Source organism: Chrysemys picta, chromosome 3, assembly GCF_011386835.1.
Source record: "Chrysemys picta bellii isolate R12L10 chromosome 3, ASM1138683v2, whole genome shotgun sequence".
NCBI lineage: Eukaryota > Metazoa > Chordata > Testudines > Emydidae > Chrysemys > Chrysemys picta.
The window spans coordinates 199,594,663-199,611,415 of NC_088793.1; the positions used below are offsets into that span (position 1 = coordinate 199,594,663).

Here is a 16,753-nt window from a genome sequence, read left to right on the forward strand (position 1 = left end):
TACAGTGCTCCCGCTTCTATGAATAATTTAGCAGTACTTCACACAGGTGAAGGGTCTGCCCAACTAGATCATGTTCATAGAATGTCAGGGTTAGAAGGGACCTCAGGAGGTCATCTAGTCCACCCCCCTGCTCAAAGCAGGACCAATCCCCAGACAGATTTTTACCCCAGTTCCCTAAATGGCCCCCTCAATTATTAAACTCACAACCCTAGGTTTAGCAGGCCAATGCTCAAACCTCTGAGCTATCACATGTTACAGGATAAGGGTCTTAGTTTTCATATGAAAAAGCAGGTGTTTCCGCCTTATACCGTATTAAATATCTGTAATTTCTGGTGTTACAAAATATGCATTACTGTCGTCAATATGAAAGGTAAAATGACTTTAACCATCTTGTGATACCCTTTTTGTTACAACCAAAAAGCCTCAGTGCTGAAATGAGCATGTACACATTTGAGTAATATTGTGAGTCAGTGAACCAACCCACACAGCAGCAGAAGTGTATTCCATTACAGTGCAGTGCTTTGATGGATTTCATGTCAGAACCTAATCTGCCCTGTTGACCCTGCGTTGAGGGTTTTTTTTTATGGTCTTTTAAAGGGGTTCCTTTGGGAGCCTAATTGAATACAATAATATAAATAGAAGCATTAATGAAATAGTATCTATTTGATTTTGCAGTGTTGTGAAGAACTGCATTACGACCCGGCTAATAATGAGAAGTTAGCTGATTTAATGGCTTTTCCCTGTATATTTTTGTTACATTTCGTTGCATTCCAGAAATGAATGGTTTTGAATTGTACTGTAAGCCGGGTTATCAAATGCTAAAAAATGTATTAGCAAGTACATTATATTTTTCAGAAGTTTTGCTGAACCTATTAATTTTCATTTTCAAATTCTGAAAACACATACGTTTAAATTTCAAATAATTGACTTAGATGCGTGTATTGATCTAAATGGGTAAGGTGCCTCCATCACCAGAGTATCTGGGCACCTTACACATTAATTAGATTGGCAACAGCAGAGTCCCTAGTGGTCTCTAGCCCTTTGTAGTTTATAGAAAACCCTGCTTGCTGGATCAAATGGATCCATTGCTATAATAATTTGTATCTTTACCTTGTATAAAAATCTTCTCTCAGGAAGTTGCTACTTTAAGTAAGATGCTGTCTGGTGTTTTTGTGCATGCTACATATTATTGGTTGCGACGACTCAAAAGAGTCATGTTAAATAATCGCAGTGAGAGAGGGATAGCTCAGTGGTTTGAGCATTGGCCTGCTAAACCCAGGGTTGTAAGTTTAATCCTTAAAGGGGCCATTTAGGGCAAAAATCAGTACTTGGTTCTGCTAGTGAAGGCAGGGGGCTGGACTTGATGACCTTTCAGGGTCCCTTCCAGTTCTAGGAGATGGGATGGGATTAAAGAAGACAACTCCAGTTTCACATTTCAAAGAGGAATATTTAAGCAGCCCTTTGAGAGTGTGCAACCCCTCCTCCCATTCAAAGCTGCATGTGAGATCAAAAGATGGGCAAGTGTCTTACACAGAACATTGCAAAACACTGATCTAATTTTGCACTTGGCGGTTCCTCCCCCCACCCCCCCAGTAGATTTCAGCTACAAACTCCTCCTTTGCCGTGCAGCAGGCTACGGTGATAAATTGATGCTGCGGCAGAATTTTTTTTTTTTCAGTCTTAGCATAAAATGGTCGAATGATGTTCCACTGCAGAATTCAATTTCACAGTTCAGTTGGGTCCTTGATTACGCTGCCAAATTCAGATTAATGTGCACTTAACTAACATGGATCAGGGGACTCCTGGCTGACAGCCAGCAGTAATAGTAGCAACTGAGAGCTGTGTAGAGTTTTATGCCCTGTCCACCCCCCGTGCACCGCCAGTGGAATTGATTGATTAAATGAATTCATAGGTATAATTATTTGTAATTGTGCTACATCATGAGCCTGTGTCTATGCACCCCCCCCCCCAGAGATGTTACACACATTGTCATGGGCTATTTTTGCTATGCTGTAAACAGATTCATTTCCAAAAATTGCTGTATTTTTGCCCATACCTTTTGGGTTTGAATAGAGCTATGGATGAGCAAACATCCTGTCTGAGAATGTAAAAAATTCATTTACTTTACATAGAAGAAGCTTGAAAACACTTTAAGGCAAAGGAACTTTTAAGTGGAAATAGGAAATGTGTCGTTAGTTGTTTTTCCATCAAAGGAATAACGCGTACACTTGTGGGGGGTTTTTTTAAAGCCTCCTATTGAGATAATTTCTTCCCAGATTGTCTCTGGTTTCAAAGGAAAATTAGCGGTTGTATGACACTGCAGTTAAGTAGTTTGTCATTCTGGAAAATCATTTAAGAAATGGTAAATTAAATTAGTCTCCGTGTTGCTTGTTCTGTCTTGCTTGAAGGAAGCCCGCTTTGAGAACGATGAAGACCAAACACCCATTTCAGATAGGTTATAGGCTCACAATCACTACTCTCCCCCGCATCCCGGGGCAAAATCTTAGTTTGAACTTTCCTGTTTTCTGCTTATTGTTTGTTTAATCTATTCTCGCGTTTGCCCGTTATAATAATGCTCGTATTGTTGGGAAGAACAATAGGTGCAATACCAATTTGGGGGAGTTGTAAGAAAGACCCTGAAGAATTATAATGTGTGAATCCTATAAGCAAGGCATTTGAAATGAATGCACCATTGGCATTTGAGCCATATAACCCTACATACCTTACCGGGTGCTGTTGCAGGAAGCTAGGACCAGTGCTCGTGTGCAATGCTCTATCTTCCCTACACAGTTACGGAAGTGTCCCACAGTCAGTGGGAAAGGGCAGGTAACTAGAAGGGGCAAGAGTTGGGCCATCAATGGAAGAGATTTTAAGTTGGTGGCAGTGTCCAATTTGCCCTGCATATGACTGAGATCTATCCAATCAAAATACGTCTGTCTATGTTACCAGCCCTCACTCCCTTCAATAGTGGCAGTCATTTGGCCACATTATCACATTGCACAGTAGTACAACCAATGTTCGCAGGGCCTTATCACCCAGACCGTTGGAGTGGGAACCACTTTCCAGCTCCCAGTCAGTCCCGGTTTCATTCTAGGAGTGGTCTGTATCTGTATATATGTAAGTAGTTAATAGTCCAGGTACCAGGAGATGGCGGTCAAGAATATGTAGCATAGCTCCTGTATTTTGCAGGACTTATAAAATTTGTTGTGCACTGCAAATGGCTTCCTCTGTGCATCTCTTTACCTTAGCTCTTAACAGGTTGCAATGCAGGTAAATTGGTGTTAGCATGGCAGTAAGGATGGCAGTGTGGCACAGACATCTGCTGGGTAATAGATGCTGGATGGCAGCTACACACAAGTCTTTCCAGTGCCCCTGATCACAGTAATCACTGCCAATGCACCCATTGTGTTGTGAACAGATATGGTGCCTGTCAGAACTGTTGCACTGTGCACCCTGTATTACCATCTAAAGTGTCTGTCACAGTTCCTGCATGTCCTGTTTGTTCTTTGCACCTCTGCCAACCAGGTGAGGGTCGATTCATTGGCTGCCCTGTGTGATGTCTTTATGGTCCCCTCCATTAACAGTGCGCTATGCAGGATTCAGGAACTAGGGCTTGATTTCCAGCCCCGGTGAGCTCTCCTCAGCACTGGAACTGATTGGGAAACAAAGGTAGCTTTACATTCACTTGCTCCTCCTGTTTTACTCTTGTGAAAGCAAAGGGAGGATCAAGAAGAGGGTGGCTGGAGAGGGGAGGAGCTAACACAACAAGAGACTTAAGGAGCTCAAGTGTTTAGCTTATCAAAAAGAAGATTGAGAGGTGACTTGTTTGCAGCATATAGGTACAAGAACCAATGGCTGGAAGTTGAAACCAGACAAATTCAAATTAGCAATAAGGCCCAAATTTTTAACCGCAAGGGCGACTAACCACTGGACCAAACCACCAAGGGAAGTGGTGAGCCACTAGATCAAGACTTGGATGCCTTTCTGGAAGGTATATTCTAATCAAACCCAAGTTAGTGAGCTCAATACAGGGGTAACTGGGTGAAATTATTTGGCCTGTGATACACAGGAGATCCGGCTAGATGATCTAATGGTTCTAAAATCTACATTTTTATTGTGATCAGAATGTACCCAAAAAAAAAATGTACCAAACTGGTAATTTTAAAAAAATCTCTATTCTCAACAAGAGGGTACCAGAGTGTCACTTTAAAAGGAATAGGTATTTAGGTTGTAGAGGACATTCCCCTCAAAATTATACCATCTGTTCGGGACATCATGGTACTGGGTATAAACAGATTGCTTGTGCTCCACTAATCCTAAAGACTATAATAAATAAAGCGATAGTTAGGGATTTTTACTTGTCACCTCAGCAGTCTGTGGACCATCAGTGATCCTTGGAGTTCCTCCTGGTGGTCCAGAGGGTGAAACATGCTGAGAACCAAGCAAGGGGTGAGGAATAGCAGTGTCAAGTGGGTCTGTGATTAGAGATTTCTTTTACTAAATGTCCACAAAAAGAGAAAGTTAGAAAACCAAGTAGGAACCTCAGAAATGAGAAATCACAGTGGAGGTGGCCACACCATGGTACTGAGGAATTGAGGTCTGACTTCATTGATAATGTAAGGTTTAGAATGCTCATAATCCCTGCAGTTATTTTCAGCCATTGATCAGTGCTGAATACAACATGTTAACTTTGCCTTGTTTTAATTTTTGCAGGTGGATTACGATCGAGCACAGATGGTAGTTAGCCCACCACTATCTGGATCAGATACCTACCCTAGAGGCCCAACAAAGCTACCTCAAAGTCAAAGCAAAGTTAGCTGTTCAGGTAGTAGCTTCCAGTATCCTTCAGTCTATCACAAAGCCTCTCATTATCACCAGCCAGCCCTCCAGTCAAGCTCTCCTTATATTTCCACGGCTTCTTACCCAAGCTCCCCAAGTATCACATCAAGTGCTTATCCCCCACCTAGCTGGGGTTCATCCTCCGATCAGCAGCCCTCCAGGGTGTCACACGAACAGTTCAGAGCTGCCCTCCAGCTCGTTGTCAGTCCCGGCGACCCCAGAGAGTACTTGGACAACTTTATCAAAATAGGAGAAGGCTCCACGGGGATCGTTTGCATTGCCACTGAGAAGCACACCGGAAAGCAAGTCGCAGTGAAGAAAATGGATCTCAGGAAACAGCAGAGAAGAGAATTACTCTTCAATGAGGTAAGCCATTTTGGATGAGGGGACAATTTTGCAGGTTACTGATCACAGAGAGGAACAAAGCAGAAACCCCCCCAGTGCCCAACGGATAAGGCTTTGGCCTCCGAAGATAGGGATGGTGAGTTCAGTTATAACTTCCTGAGTCGCAGTCTCCATTGGGGTGGCCCCTTACTATGGGCAGGTCACAAACCGACCATCAAGCAAAATATTTGTCACTTTTGTAAACAAATGTAAAACTTCATTTTATTTTCTGTTCTGCCTTTCCTTTAAATATCTCACTATGGGCTTAGTCATAGCTTTGTCGGGAGCCCAGCATTGTTGCCCTGAACCTGGAGATGCTCGGAGTCAGTCGCCTGGCTCCCCGCTGCGCTGGGAAGGGAGGTCAGGGCTGTAATCTGTCCCAGCATATGTTCCTTGGCACCCCAATGCAGCCAAGGCTTTGCCCATTCCCTGCCTTATTGTGCCCACACCTGCTCAGCAGCAACAATAGAGCGGCTCTGCCCTGTTACCTGGGGTGTGAGTAGCCGTGCGGGGGCAAAAGGGAACAAACGCCTTATGGCCCCTACTGCTGCTTTAGCTGGGTCACAAGTGAGCTGTATATTATTAGGGTGTTTTGGTTTTTAATTCTCTGCACGTTGACCTTGGTGGCACCACGAAGAAGGCTTTGCTTAACTGATTTGATATAATCTCTGTTGTACTAAAAGGAAAAGCAACAGGTAAAAAAAGAAAGAACCATTTCTGTTTTTATATTCAAAAGAAAGCTATTTTCCACTAAATGTGATTTAGAAATTATATTTCCTCCATCTTTCAGAAATTATTTACAGGGAAAGTTCTGGACATGTAAATATATTAGTTAGAAAAACATGGTGTAATTAGGCATAAGGATTTAGCAAGGGTGTTACATCATAACATTTCTTGAATCCTAGAATATCAGCATTGGAAGGGACCTCAGGAGATCATCTAGTCCAACCCCTTGCTCAAAGCAGGACCACTCCCTAGGCAGATTTTTGCCCCGATCCCTAAATGGCCCTCTCTAGGATTGAACTCACAACCCTGGGGTTAGCAGGCCAATGCTCAAACCACTGAGCTAATTCTCCCCTGTGCCAGCAGTAAGAGAAAAATGATCCTGAATCAAAACGTTTCCAGTAACTCATGCGGTGTTTGTCTTTTGCTTAGGTTGTAATAATGAGGGATTACCATCATGAAAATGTGGTTGACATGTACAACAGTTATCTCGTGAGCGATGAGCTCTGGGTTGTTATGGAGTTTCTGGAAGGTGGTGCTTTGACAGACATAGTGACGCATACAAGGTATGTTTGGTTAGCATCATCTGTACACTGTTTTAGTGTTGAAGGCACCTCTTCTTTCAAAGGTGCGGCAAATCCTCTGCTTCTACTAGGGCAAGAAGGAATATCTGGCTTTGTCCTGCCCATGCTTACTGCCACTGCCAGTTTATAGAAAGGGGGAAATGTTAGCAAAGGTGGGACTAAGTGCAATCCGTGCCTGCTTTGTCCCAGCTTACGCTCTCGGTGACTCAGTGGAAACTGATGAGTGATTTAAACATGGTTTGGTATTATCAGCCTCTGTCTAAAAGCAGACAGGTCTGCAATGTAATAAATTCATACTCCTGACAAAATGCAAAAACGATGAGAACTTTACTATGCATTTAATCTAAAAAAAAAAACCTGTCTCTGTCAAAGGAGTCTAGAAGCCAGTTAAAATATCTGAAAATGCCCAGCTGTGCTCAATATACAACAGGTCCATTTTTCTACTGATCGTCTCTCTTTAAGGGAGAATAGAAAGTCCTTTTTTATCTGCTAAAACCTCAGGTTGGGGTTCTATGTTTCTCATACAATAACTGTGTAACTTAACACCTAAAACAGTGCCGGGAACGCCATTCCTTACACGGCCGTAGTAGGAATGAGGGGGGGTCTCACCAACCGTTCCAAGGGAAATATGGAAATCTTAACTTGGGCCTTAGCAGAAAGGTGATGGATAGAATGATTTGCAACACTTATTAATATATATGTACATCTTATGTTAGAGTGAAATCCAGCCCCGTCCCCTTCTCTCTTGTTTTTGCTTTCCTCCCCCATCCTGTTTTTTCTTGTCCCCATCCAATCCAGAACTTTAGGGCTAAATTGCCACTTTTATGACGAAAGCCTGGCTCCACTGAAATCCATGACAAAACTCCCCTGGACTTCAGCGGGGCCAGAATGTCACCTCAGAGCCAGAGCTGTGTTAGGGAGGGGAGCTGGTGTCGGTGTACCACCTGAATGATGTTGACAGGAGCCATTATGCCTCATGGCATAAGAGTAAGAAAAATGCCTTCAGAGGTGCTGGACAACAGCATACTATTGGCAGCGACTGTTACATTGTTGCAAACGTTTACAGTGAGCTCCTCCCAGGGCTGGCCTTCCTCCCCTGGCCTCCCCGCAGCCTGCGCCGCCATGTTCCCCCAAAATTGCTCTACGTTTCCATCGACAGAAGATCTCCTTTCCCCCTTCCCTTTGCATTGCAGAGTGCAGGCTGTTGTTTGATGGCTACCTCCGTCATGAGAACCCTGAGAGGAAAAGGACTTCCTGAGCCCTCTGACCCACAATGCACCTGTGTTGGCACGGCCATATTTTGACCCTTCAGCCATAGGCTATAACTCTGCTCATTCAACTATTGTGGAGAAAGGGACATGGGATCAGAGCAGTGTTTCATCCAGCACAATATCCTGTCTCTAGTACCATTCTTTACTAGCTATATCTGAGCAAGATGCAGTAAACCCTGCTGTAGGCAATTACGGGTTAAGAGAAAACTAAACAAATGGCAACATAGGTTCTTACTGTTGGGAATTCTTTCTCTGGCCACAACAGCAACTTAGGGCCTTGCCTAAACACAAAAGTTGTACTCCGTTAACTACACTGGTATAGCTAAAGTAGTATAGTAAACTACCCCCTAGTGTATAAATGTGCTGGTACAACTATTCCCATCCAGAAAGGGAAATACGATAGATTGGTGTAAGACCCTTCATGCCAGTATAACTGCACCAACATTAGGGGTTGTACTGGTATGCTTATTTCAGTAAAAAAATCACACCCCCTAATCAACATAATTAAACAGGTACCAACGTTTACATGGAGCTCCTGACTTTATGCCTGTCTTCCAACTTGCCTTCTGAAGGGACAGATTTGATTTTGTGTAACATATTCCCTCTGTTTGCCGCCCACCCTTTTTCCAGCACTCAGAAAGAAGGTAGGCAGGAGAAAAGTGTTTTACATTTAACCAGTAAAATGCTTTTCTCCTTGAATCAAGACCACACAACTAGCGCATCTATGTGGAGGAAATTTAGCTATGAGCAAAGAAGAGGACTCCCAGTTTAGCAACGAATATCAATTCAGTCACAAAAATTATCTAACAATTTAGTGACATGTTCAGGTCACGGCTAAATAGGAATTGTAAAAGAGATACTTCTTTTTTAAGTGCTGCCTCAATTGACATGCAAAAAAATCACGGCCATTGTACGTCATTTGTTAGCGACGCTGCCCCAAAACTTCAAAACCACTCTGCCAAATTCCTTTGACAGGAATGTAATGGCAAACAGATGTTTACAGAAAACTGCTACTTAAGAGCTGTCATCATTTTTTTGCAACCACAAGAGTCATTCCTTAATCTTTTTTACTTTTTCTGACCTTCCCTCAACAATTTTGCTGAAATGCTGTAACATTTACATAACAGCGTGAAAGCAGAAGTCTCCTTGGTGGGGTTTTTTTTTATATTAATGTAATAGAGGGAGCTTTGGCCAGCAAGACAGGAATCATGCTCTTTATTGGTTCATCTAGAACAGAAGGCGAGTGGTGAGTCACAACTGAAATAGGGATTGTTTCTACATCTCTCATTGAATGACCGCTACGGGATGGTCTGTGGATGAAGGCGGCTGTGATAGAGCACACGACAGAATGGCTTACAGTTCATTAACTCCCTTCAGTTTCGTTGTTATAAAGATGGTATAGCAATGGGACAGGCTTCTTTTTCCATGAATATTTTTTTGTAAATGATGACTGGATAAGTATATCTTATCATATAATTTATGGGGTGCTTCTTGAAATATCATTTTAAATGTTTATTTGTAATGTACATAAGAGCAAAGGAAATAACCCTACATGATTGCGGACAGGATGTGAATCCACAGATTTGCTCTGAAATCCAAGAATCATTTCCCGTGTTCATTCTCTTTCATGATTCCATTCCAATTGTGATTTGTCCTTCTTGGCAACTGGTGGACTTACTTCAGAGTAGCAGCCGTGTTAGTCTGTATCCGCAAAAAGAAGAACAGGAGTACTTGTGGCACCTTAGAGACTAACAAATTTATTAGAGCATAAGCTTTCGTGAACTACAGCCCACTTCTTCAGATGCATATATGCATATATATACATATATGCATCCGAAGAAGTGGGCTGTAGTCCACGAAAGCTTATGCTCTAATAAATTTGTTAGTCTCTAAGGTGCCACAAGTACTCCTGTTCTTCTTTTTGGTGGACTTACTGTATATCAAAGAACTTCAGTTTCTTCAGAACGGGGAATTGACTAACTAAATACATTACAATGTGCTATACATTATATGTATTTAATGCCGCACACCTACTTCGTTTTCAAAATTTTTCCTTGTGCTTAAACTTCCAAAAAGTATAGTGGCTCCATTTTTTAAAGAAACAAAAGTGCAGTGCTGCCCTGGTAAGTGACTATCAAAGTGGCATCAAAGCATTCCTTGTTTATCTGTCAGTGACTGGCAGATAAAATTTACCCTATTTACAAGTAAGAAGGTTCCCAGCCCTGCTAACTCAACACCTGACTATTTCCTTTTCACACATTATCACCAGTAACAAACAACCCGTTGGTCAAATGAGGCCCTCAGTTACACCTGTGCAGCCCCATTATCCTCATACCCTCCAGCATGCTCTCCGTGATACTGCTGTAGCCTCACTGGCAAAAATGGATTTGCACAGATGTAACTGATTGGAACTCAGTAAAAAATGTAGTAAAAGTTGAGAGTGTCCAGAAAAGAAGACAAACCAGTTGACTTTCTTCTCTGTGTTGACTCTGCAAGACTAAGAGTTGCAAAAAGAGATAAAATTTTACTTCTGCTATTGAAGTCCAGAGAGATGACTTGGACACTGCGCAGGGAGCAGTCTGTTCAGCAGGGAGGTGTCATTTTTGCACCGTCACTTTTCAGAACAGAAGTACACTTTAAAGGCAGAATGAAGGCTCTGCTTCTCAAGATTATTTCCACATCTCAGTATTTTATTTGTTGCAAGACAGGGGTTCCTGGTCATTAGGAACTGGTGGTGCTTAGCCCCACCAATATTATCCCACTCTCAGTCAGACTGTATACACTCTCTGTAATGTAGTTACTGTTCTTCAGAGTGAAATACCACCTGCTGTCTCAAGGGGTACTGGAGCTTTGGCTGCAGTACTGCCTACTGCCACTGGGGCCATCTGGGAGGGCTGAAACTCCTCCAGCTTTCAGAGGTCCTAGCAGCTCCAGGACATCTGGGGCAGAGTTAAGGTTGTTGTGCGTGATCTGTAGTGCATAGTAGTTGAGTTGGTAAGGTGCAGGCCTGTGGTTGGAGGAGCAGTGGGTATGTACTGTTAGGTAGTTTAGCTTTTCGTCTCTGTGCTGTTGTGATTTTTGTGTCATGTAGAGCAACCTGAACTGTTTCACAAAAAAGTTATTAGTGTATTAACATGAAAACAAAGTTTCTGATCCAGTGGCAGTTAACTACATAGAGTCCTGTGCACCTGGAGACCAACACAGAGTGACCAATGGCTCTTGAGGGACAGGGTATGAGATTGTTCTTCAGGCCTCATAAACCTTCTTTCTCTCCGAGAGTGACATCATCATTTAGGAGCTGACCCAGAGGAAAAAACTTCCAACCCAGGCCACCATGTCACATTGGCTGGAGCTCAGTGGAAAGAGTTCGGTGTGATTCCCCTATTATAATTCCGGTGAGCCTAGTTTCTAGATATGGCTGTCTAGCTGGACAGAGTCTGTAACTTTGACCTTGGCAAGGACAGGAAGTGATGAACAGTCCTGAGAGGGAAGGACGTCTTAGAATGAGAAGCAGATGGGGCGGCAAATTTGGGCTCGATCAGTTCCTTTGAGAAACTTGGCTGCTGTCTACCACTGCTGAATATTGACTTGAATGAGGTTGTGCCAGCCTACATCAGTTCTGGCCCGTTGTCCTTATCTGTTTCTTCCTTAGTTTATTCTTCCTCTTTTTTACATGTCTTCACTGCTTGCCTTCTTGCCTTTAGAATGAATGAAGAGCAGATAGCTACAGTTTGTCTGTCTGTACTGAGAGCGCTGTCCTACCTGCACAATCAAGGGGTTATTCACCGCGATATAAAAAGTGACTCTATACTTCTCACGAGCGATGGAAGGGTGAGCGTTTAACATTTTCACTCCTACTGTATCTTTAACTGTGACAATCCGAACGATCAATGTAACTATCCTATAACCAAGTTAATGAAAATCCTATGGAGTGTTGCAGACATCAGCTGTTGAACCCATGATATACTAACCTTGGCTCCACCTGCTATAGAAGGTCCATGCCTCACAGCTCTTCCCACAAAGGAATGCAGGAATTGCCAGACCATATCTGAACAATAGTCCTTCTAGTCCAGGATCCTGTCTCCAACAGTAGCCAATTCACCTCTACCCCGATATAACGCGACCCGATATAACACGAATTTGGATATAACGTGGTAAAGCAGCGCTCCGGGGGGGCGGGGCTGCGCACTCCGGCGGATCAAAGCAAGTTCGATATAATGCAGTTTCACCTATGACGCGGTAAGATTTTTTGGCTCCCGAGGACAGCGTTATATCGGGGTAGAGGTGTACCAGACTGAGACAATGTAAGTCATTGCAGCCTATAAAGGGTTAATAGATTTCTTCCCATCATGTGGCTTCTCAGGGGTGGAATACATAAGGCAGAGGAAGCTGGGTGAAAGGCCTCACTTGAGAAGGAGGTGTCCTCTTTCTCCTGGCTGGCTGAGACAGGAAAAGCCACGGAGGATTGTTACCAGCATTTTCAGTTGACTTGTTTTGTTTGTGACCATTATTTATGAACAATAAACAAAGCCAAGAGGAAAGGGCCATAAAAAAGGACTTGGGCATAGAATCTGATTTCCCTGGCTGGTGAAACAACTCACTAGCTTACAAGATGTTTTAGAGGAAGATCTAAAATCTCCATTGTATAGCGCTGAGCTGTGACAGAGTGCTATTGTGCACTAGTAGCCTACTGATGCACATGCTGGAGTAGCATGTTGCTGCTAGCGTATGGAGCATTCATTTTACATTTCACTTTTATTTTTTATAAAACCTTCTTAAAAAGCAGTTGCATGGAGCATTATAGAGGTATCCTTCCACTACAAAAAGTAGTTCCTAGTAAAAGGTGTAGGTGAAATTATATGTTTATTTGCAATATATGATTCAGTCACTTGATGTCTGTGTGCAATGTAGAGCGTTCCAGGCAGAGTAAACATGGTAAACATGGGAGACAAAGCTGGAACTCAAACTCTGTGGAAGCTAGATTGAATGTGTCAGTAGTTAGTACTCTAGTTCTTTTCTTTAATAAATACCTCCCAAATAAGACGGTCTGGAACCTGATACACAGTTGTGACAGAAAAGTATAGCCAAATACAAACTGTGTACAGAACTGTTTCAGAAACCTGGTTAGTGGAGCTGAACGCAGTTCATTCTTAGCTGCACTTGCAGTTTACCCACTGGTTCAGCTGTACCTGTGACTGATACCCACTGTCAACAACAGGTAACTTTGCTAGTCTAGATGAGGCCTGTGGCAGGGATCACTGGGCCCAGAGAAGGATTTAATGCTGTTCTGTGAAACAGTAACCAAACCCTGTTTTTCAGCTGTACTAAGGTCAATTTGGAGGTGTCAAGGTGCCACACAGAATGGCTGCTGTCTGCCCCTTCCCTTATCTAACTGGCTACCCCCTTCCTACTCTTTTCCGAGCAGCCAGACTGACATGCCATTTGGTGGAAGGGGTAGCTGTGGGAGTCGGACATTCCTCGCAACCCCTTCTCCCCCTCACATGGCTCCTCCACATCTCTGTGACGCAATGTCTGTGGCTTTCGTTTATTAACCATGCCTCCGGGAGGGAACTATTCAGTCCACATATAAAATATTAAGGATTCTTCAGGATAAAATGTAAGCTATTGATATTGTACTGGGCTACTGGCACAGAGCTTATCCTGTACTACAAATTCCAGGCAGAGCAATATATCCGACTTACTCTTTGTATTACAGGAGTGCTTAGGGGCCCCATGCAGCATAATGCATCCACATGGTGCTAGGTGCTGGATGTGCACATAATAAGAGAGTCCCTGCCTTGCAGACCATACAGTCTAAATAGACAAGACAGACAGACGGTGGGGCAAAGGGAGAATTATCATTTTACGGATGCCCAAGATGGTACAGGAAGCCTGTGGCAGAGCAGGGACTTGAACCTGAGTCTTTGGACGCCAAAGGTGAATTCCTGGCCCCATTGAAAGCCATAGCAGAACTCCCATTGACGTCAGTGGAGCCAGGATTTCACCCTTAGGGCTTGTCTACACTACCCGCCGGATCGGCGGGCAGCGATCGATCCAGCGGGAGTCGATTTATAGCCTCTAGTATAGACGCGACAAATCATCCGCTGAGCGCTCTCCCGTCGACTCTGGTACTCCACCAGAACGAGAAGCTCAAGCGGAGTTGACGGGAGAGCGTCAGCTGTCGACTTACCGCAGTGAAGACACCGTGGTAAGGAGATCTACGTACGTCGACTTCAGTGACACTATTCACGTAGCTGAAGTTGCGTATCTTAGATCTAGCCCTCACGGTAATGTAGACAAGTCCTCAGTCTGGCACTTTAATCACAAGAGCATTCTTCCTGATTTGGTTCCTTTTATTGTCTTCACCTACCAAGAGGTATATTCTTCCCTTTGTAGGCACAGGTCACTCCCATCAGAATTAAATGTGCCTGCATCCAGGGAAGAAAATTCCATACATGTGAAAGTTGTTCAGTCTCGTCTATAGTAGTGTGGCTGAAATACCATCTGATCTGCTTCCAGGATCTGCACACAATGCCTCATTATGCTCATTACTCTAGTACTTATTATCTGCAATGCAGATTTCTTCATGGCTATGTTGTGCAATTATCTTTTTTTAGAAAATCGTCTTTTTTTTCTGTACTCGGATGAGCAATAGATATGCAAAAACTGTTACACTCCTACAAAAGAGCTTCCAAACTGTGCACTATTTCATCTCTTCTCCATGCTGTAAACTGAAAAATATGTTTGGCTTGGACAACTTGGATATTATTTGCTTTGTTTTGTAAATCCCTACAATTATTTCTGCATTCTGGTTTTATAAAAAACCAACTGCCCTCAAGAAAAAATAGCATCTCCATTGAGGCCAAAAGAAAACAAATCAGCACTGATAATAAAATGCTGGTCTACACAATGCATCGATTTATTGAGCTTCCTCTTTAACTCTTCATATAGCTATTCAGCTTCATTCCTTAACCACAAACTGCAGACCGACATGGTAGGCGAGTGGCAGACACCCCCAAGTCAGTCGACTTAATGTACCCTCTCTACACACATACACACATTGTACGTCATTTGAAAGTGTATTATGTCTACTTTAAGAGAAGGTATGATGTGGAGCTGTCAAGTGGTGCCATTATCATAGAAATGGGGATAAACAGTGATACCATCAACACGTTAAAATGACCGCTTTGAAATATTTGCATTCAGTTTTATGACTCTTAAGTATTATCTCAAGACATAAAAATGGAGTTTGTTGTGAGCCCAAAGCATCGCAACAACAATCTAAAACAAAATCTAATATTAAATTCATACAGGTATCATTGAAATGACATAGCACTGGTGACATTTCTAGTCCACATCATTATCATCATCCTGTTCATCATTATGATCACTGTCGAGAGTGCGTGGGTTACCACAGTCTTCATTGCCTTGGCATGTACACAGTTGCTTGCAGGGAAATTGTTCTGACTACAGACGCATTTGCTTGTGCAGCAATCCATATTGATCCAGGCACAAATAAGGTTTTGTGGAAACACAGTTGCCATTGGGCCCTTGAAGACTACAGGAAGTTGTTCATCATCCACATTTTTCTATTCATGTTGCTATGGTGATCCAATATCTGGTTTCCCTGTGTGCAAAGATATCCTGATTTTTGTTTGCCAAGATACTCTTTTGACCTGCTCTTCAATACTGTCCTGACATGGTGAGAATTTGGCTTGTGGCTTGTCCTTCTTGATGGCTAGATTGAGGCAAAAGCAATTCAGGTCTCTGTGATCTCCTTTTCTTTCTCATTGTGGTCAGACAGCATTGCTACCAACTTTCTTGCTGGAGAAATTGCGGCTTGTCTGTCTCTCTGTCCCAGTTTGGCCAGATCTCTGAAGTGGTAAGCTCCCTTTGTTTTGACAACATTAAGCCCAGAGTTTTTCCCAATGCCAAATAGGGTTGACACAGAGTCACATCCTGTTAATGTGCGTATAGCAGGAAGTATGTTGCAGACGTCAGGAGTGAGTGCATCACAAATTGCATGCACAGGCATGAATCATCGCTTGACAACTGTACTGGTAATGGTGTCTGTGTCAATCCACATGTTATCTGTATGTTCCATATTTGGAAAGTCGTGAACAGCCAGGATCAAAACATCTGTATCAGGTGACCAAACTACTATCGTTCTTTGACACCAAGAGATCCAAAAAGCCATACTGGCACATAGAGCACATATAAGTGACTTCTTTCCCATGCTTCAGGGATATTTCTTATGATGCTGGATTGTCTGCAGACTGTTCTTGAAATACCACTCTAGCCACTGAATGAAAGAATTCCTTTCCATCAGTGGCCTCTTGCACTGATGTCTGTACTATTATCTTCTTCATGGATGAGCTTTCCACCAGCATGAAGTTGTACACAGCCATTTGGAATGTACATACCTCCCTGGAGTCTTTCGACTTCCGTTTTTGCAGCATTAGTGATGAGCTACCTCTGCTCATCGTAACCGATGCAGAATCTATGAAGCTGTAGAGTATGTCAATTAAACTCATAGTGTAGCTGTGAGGAAGGCATATGTGCAGTGATGTGATAATTTTGGAATTGTTATATGCTATACACTCTGCAGTTGAGAGGCAACTTCTTTGAATGTCTTCTGAAGGATGATACTCATTGCTGGCTGAATAATATGCCTCCTTATCTATCAAGCAAAGGACAAACTACTGCACCAATAGAGGCACCAAAGTAGCTGACATCTGTAAACTACAGTCACGGGGCTTTAGATAACATTCAGAGGCTTTCATTTTGGCTATTTCAGATCAAAGGATTGAAGCAGCATTAAGCTGTTCATCAGGCTCACTCTTCAGATGAATATACTCAAAATGTTTGGATGACTTAAATTCCTGCTTCAAATTACTAGCAGCTCGGATAGCTTCCGCTAATGTTATCGTGCTGTGTAGAACATGGTAGACT

The 16,753-nt window shown here is 42.9% G+C and overlaps 1 protein-coding gene across 22 annotated transcripts in view; it reads left to right on the forward strand.

Moving 5' to 3' along the window:
- The window catches only part of PAK5 (p21 (RAC1) activated kinase 5), a 188,872-nt gene that overhangs the window by 156,951 nt on the left and 15,168 nt on the right, over positions 1–16,753 (forward strand). For all 22 annotated transcript variants that reach the window (XM_065589794.1, XM_065589784.1, XM_042846889.2 and 19 more), the window contains 3 exons: positions 4,714–5,205; positions 6,379–6,512; positions 11,506–11,632. In XM_065589794.1, the coding sequence (XP_065445866.1) occupies positions 4,714–5,205; positions 6,379–6,512; positions 11,506–11,632 (753 nt within the window). The remainder of the gene's footprint in view (positions 1–4,713; positions 5,206–6,378; positions 6,513–11,505; positions 11,633–16,753) is intronic.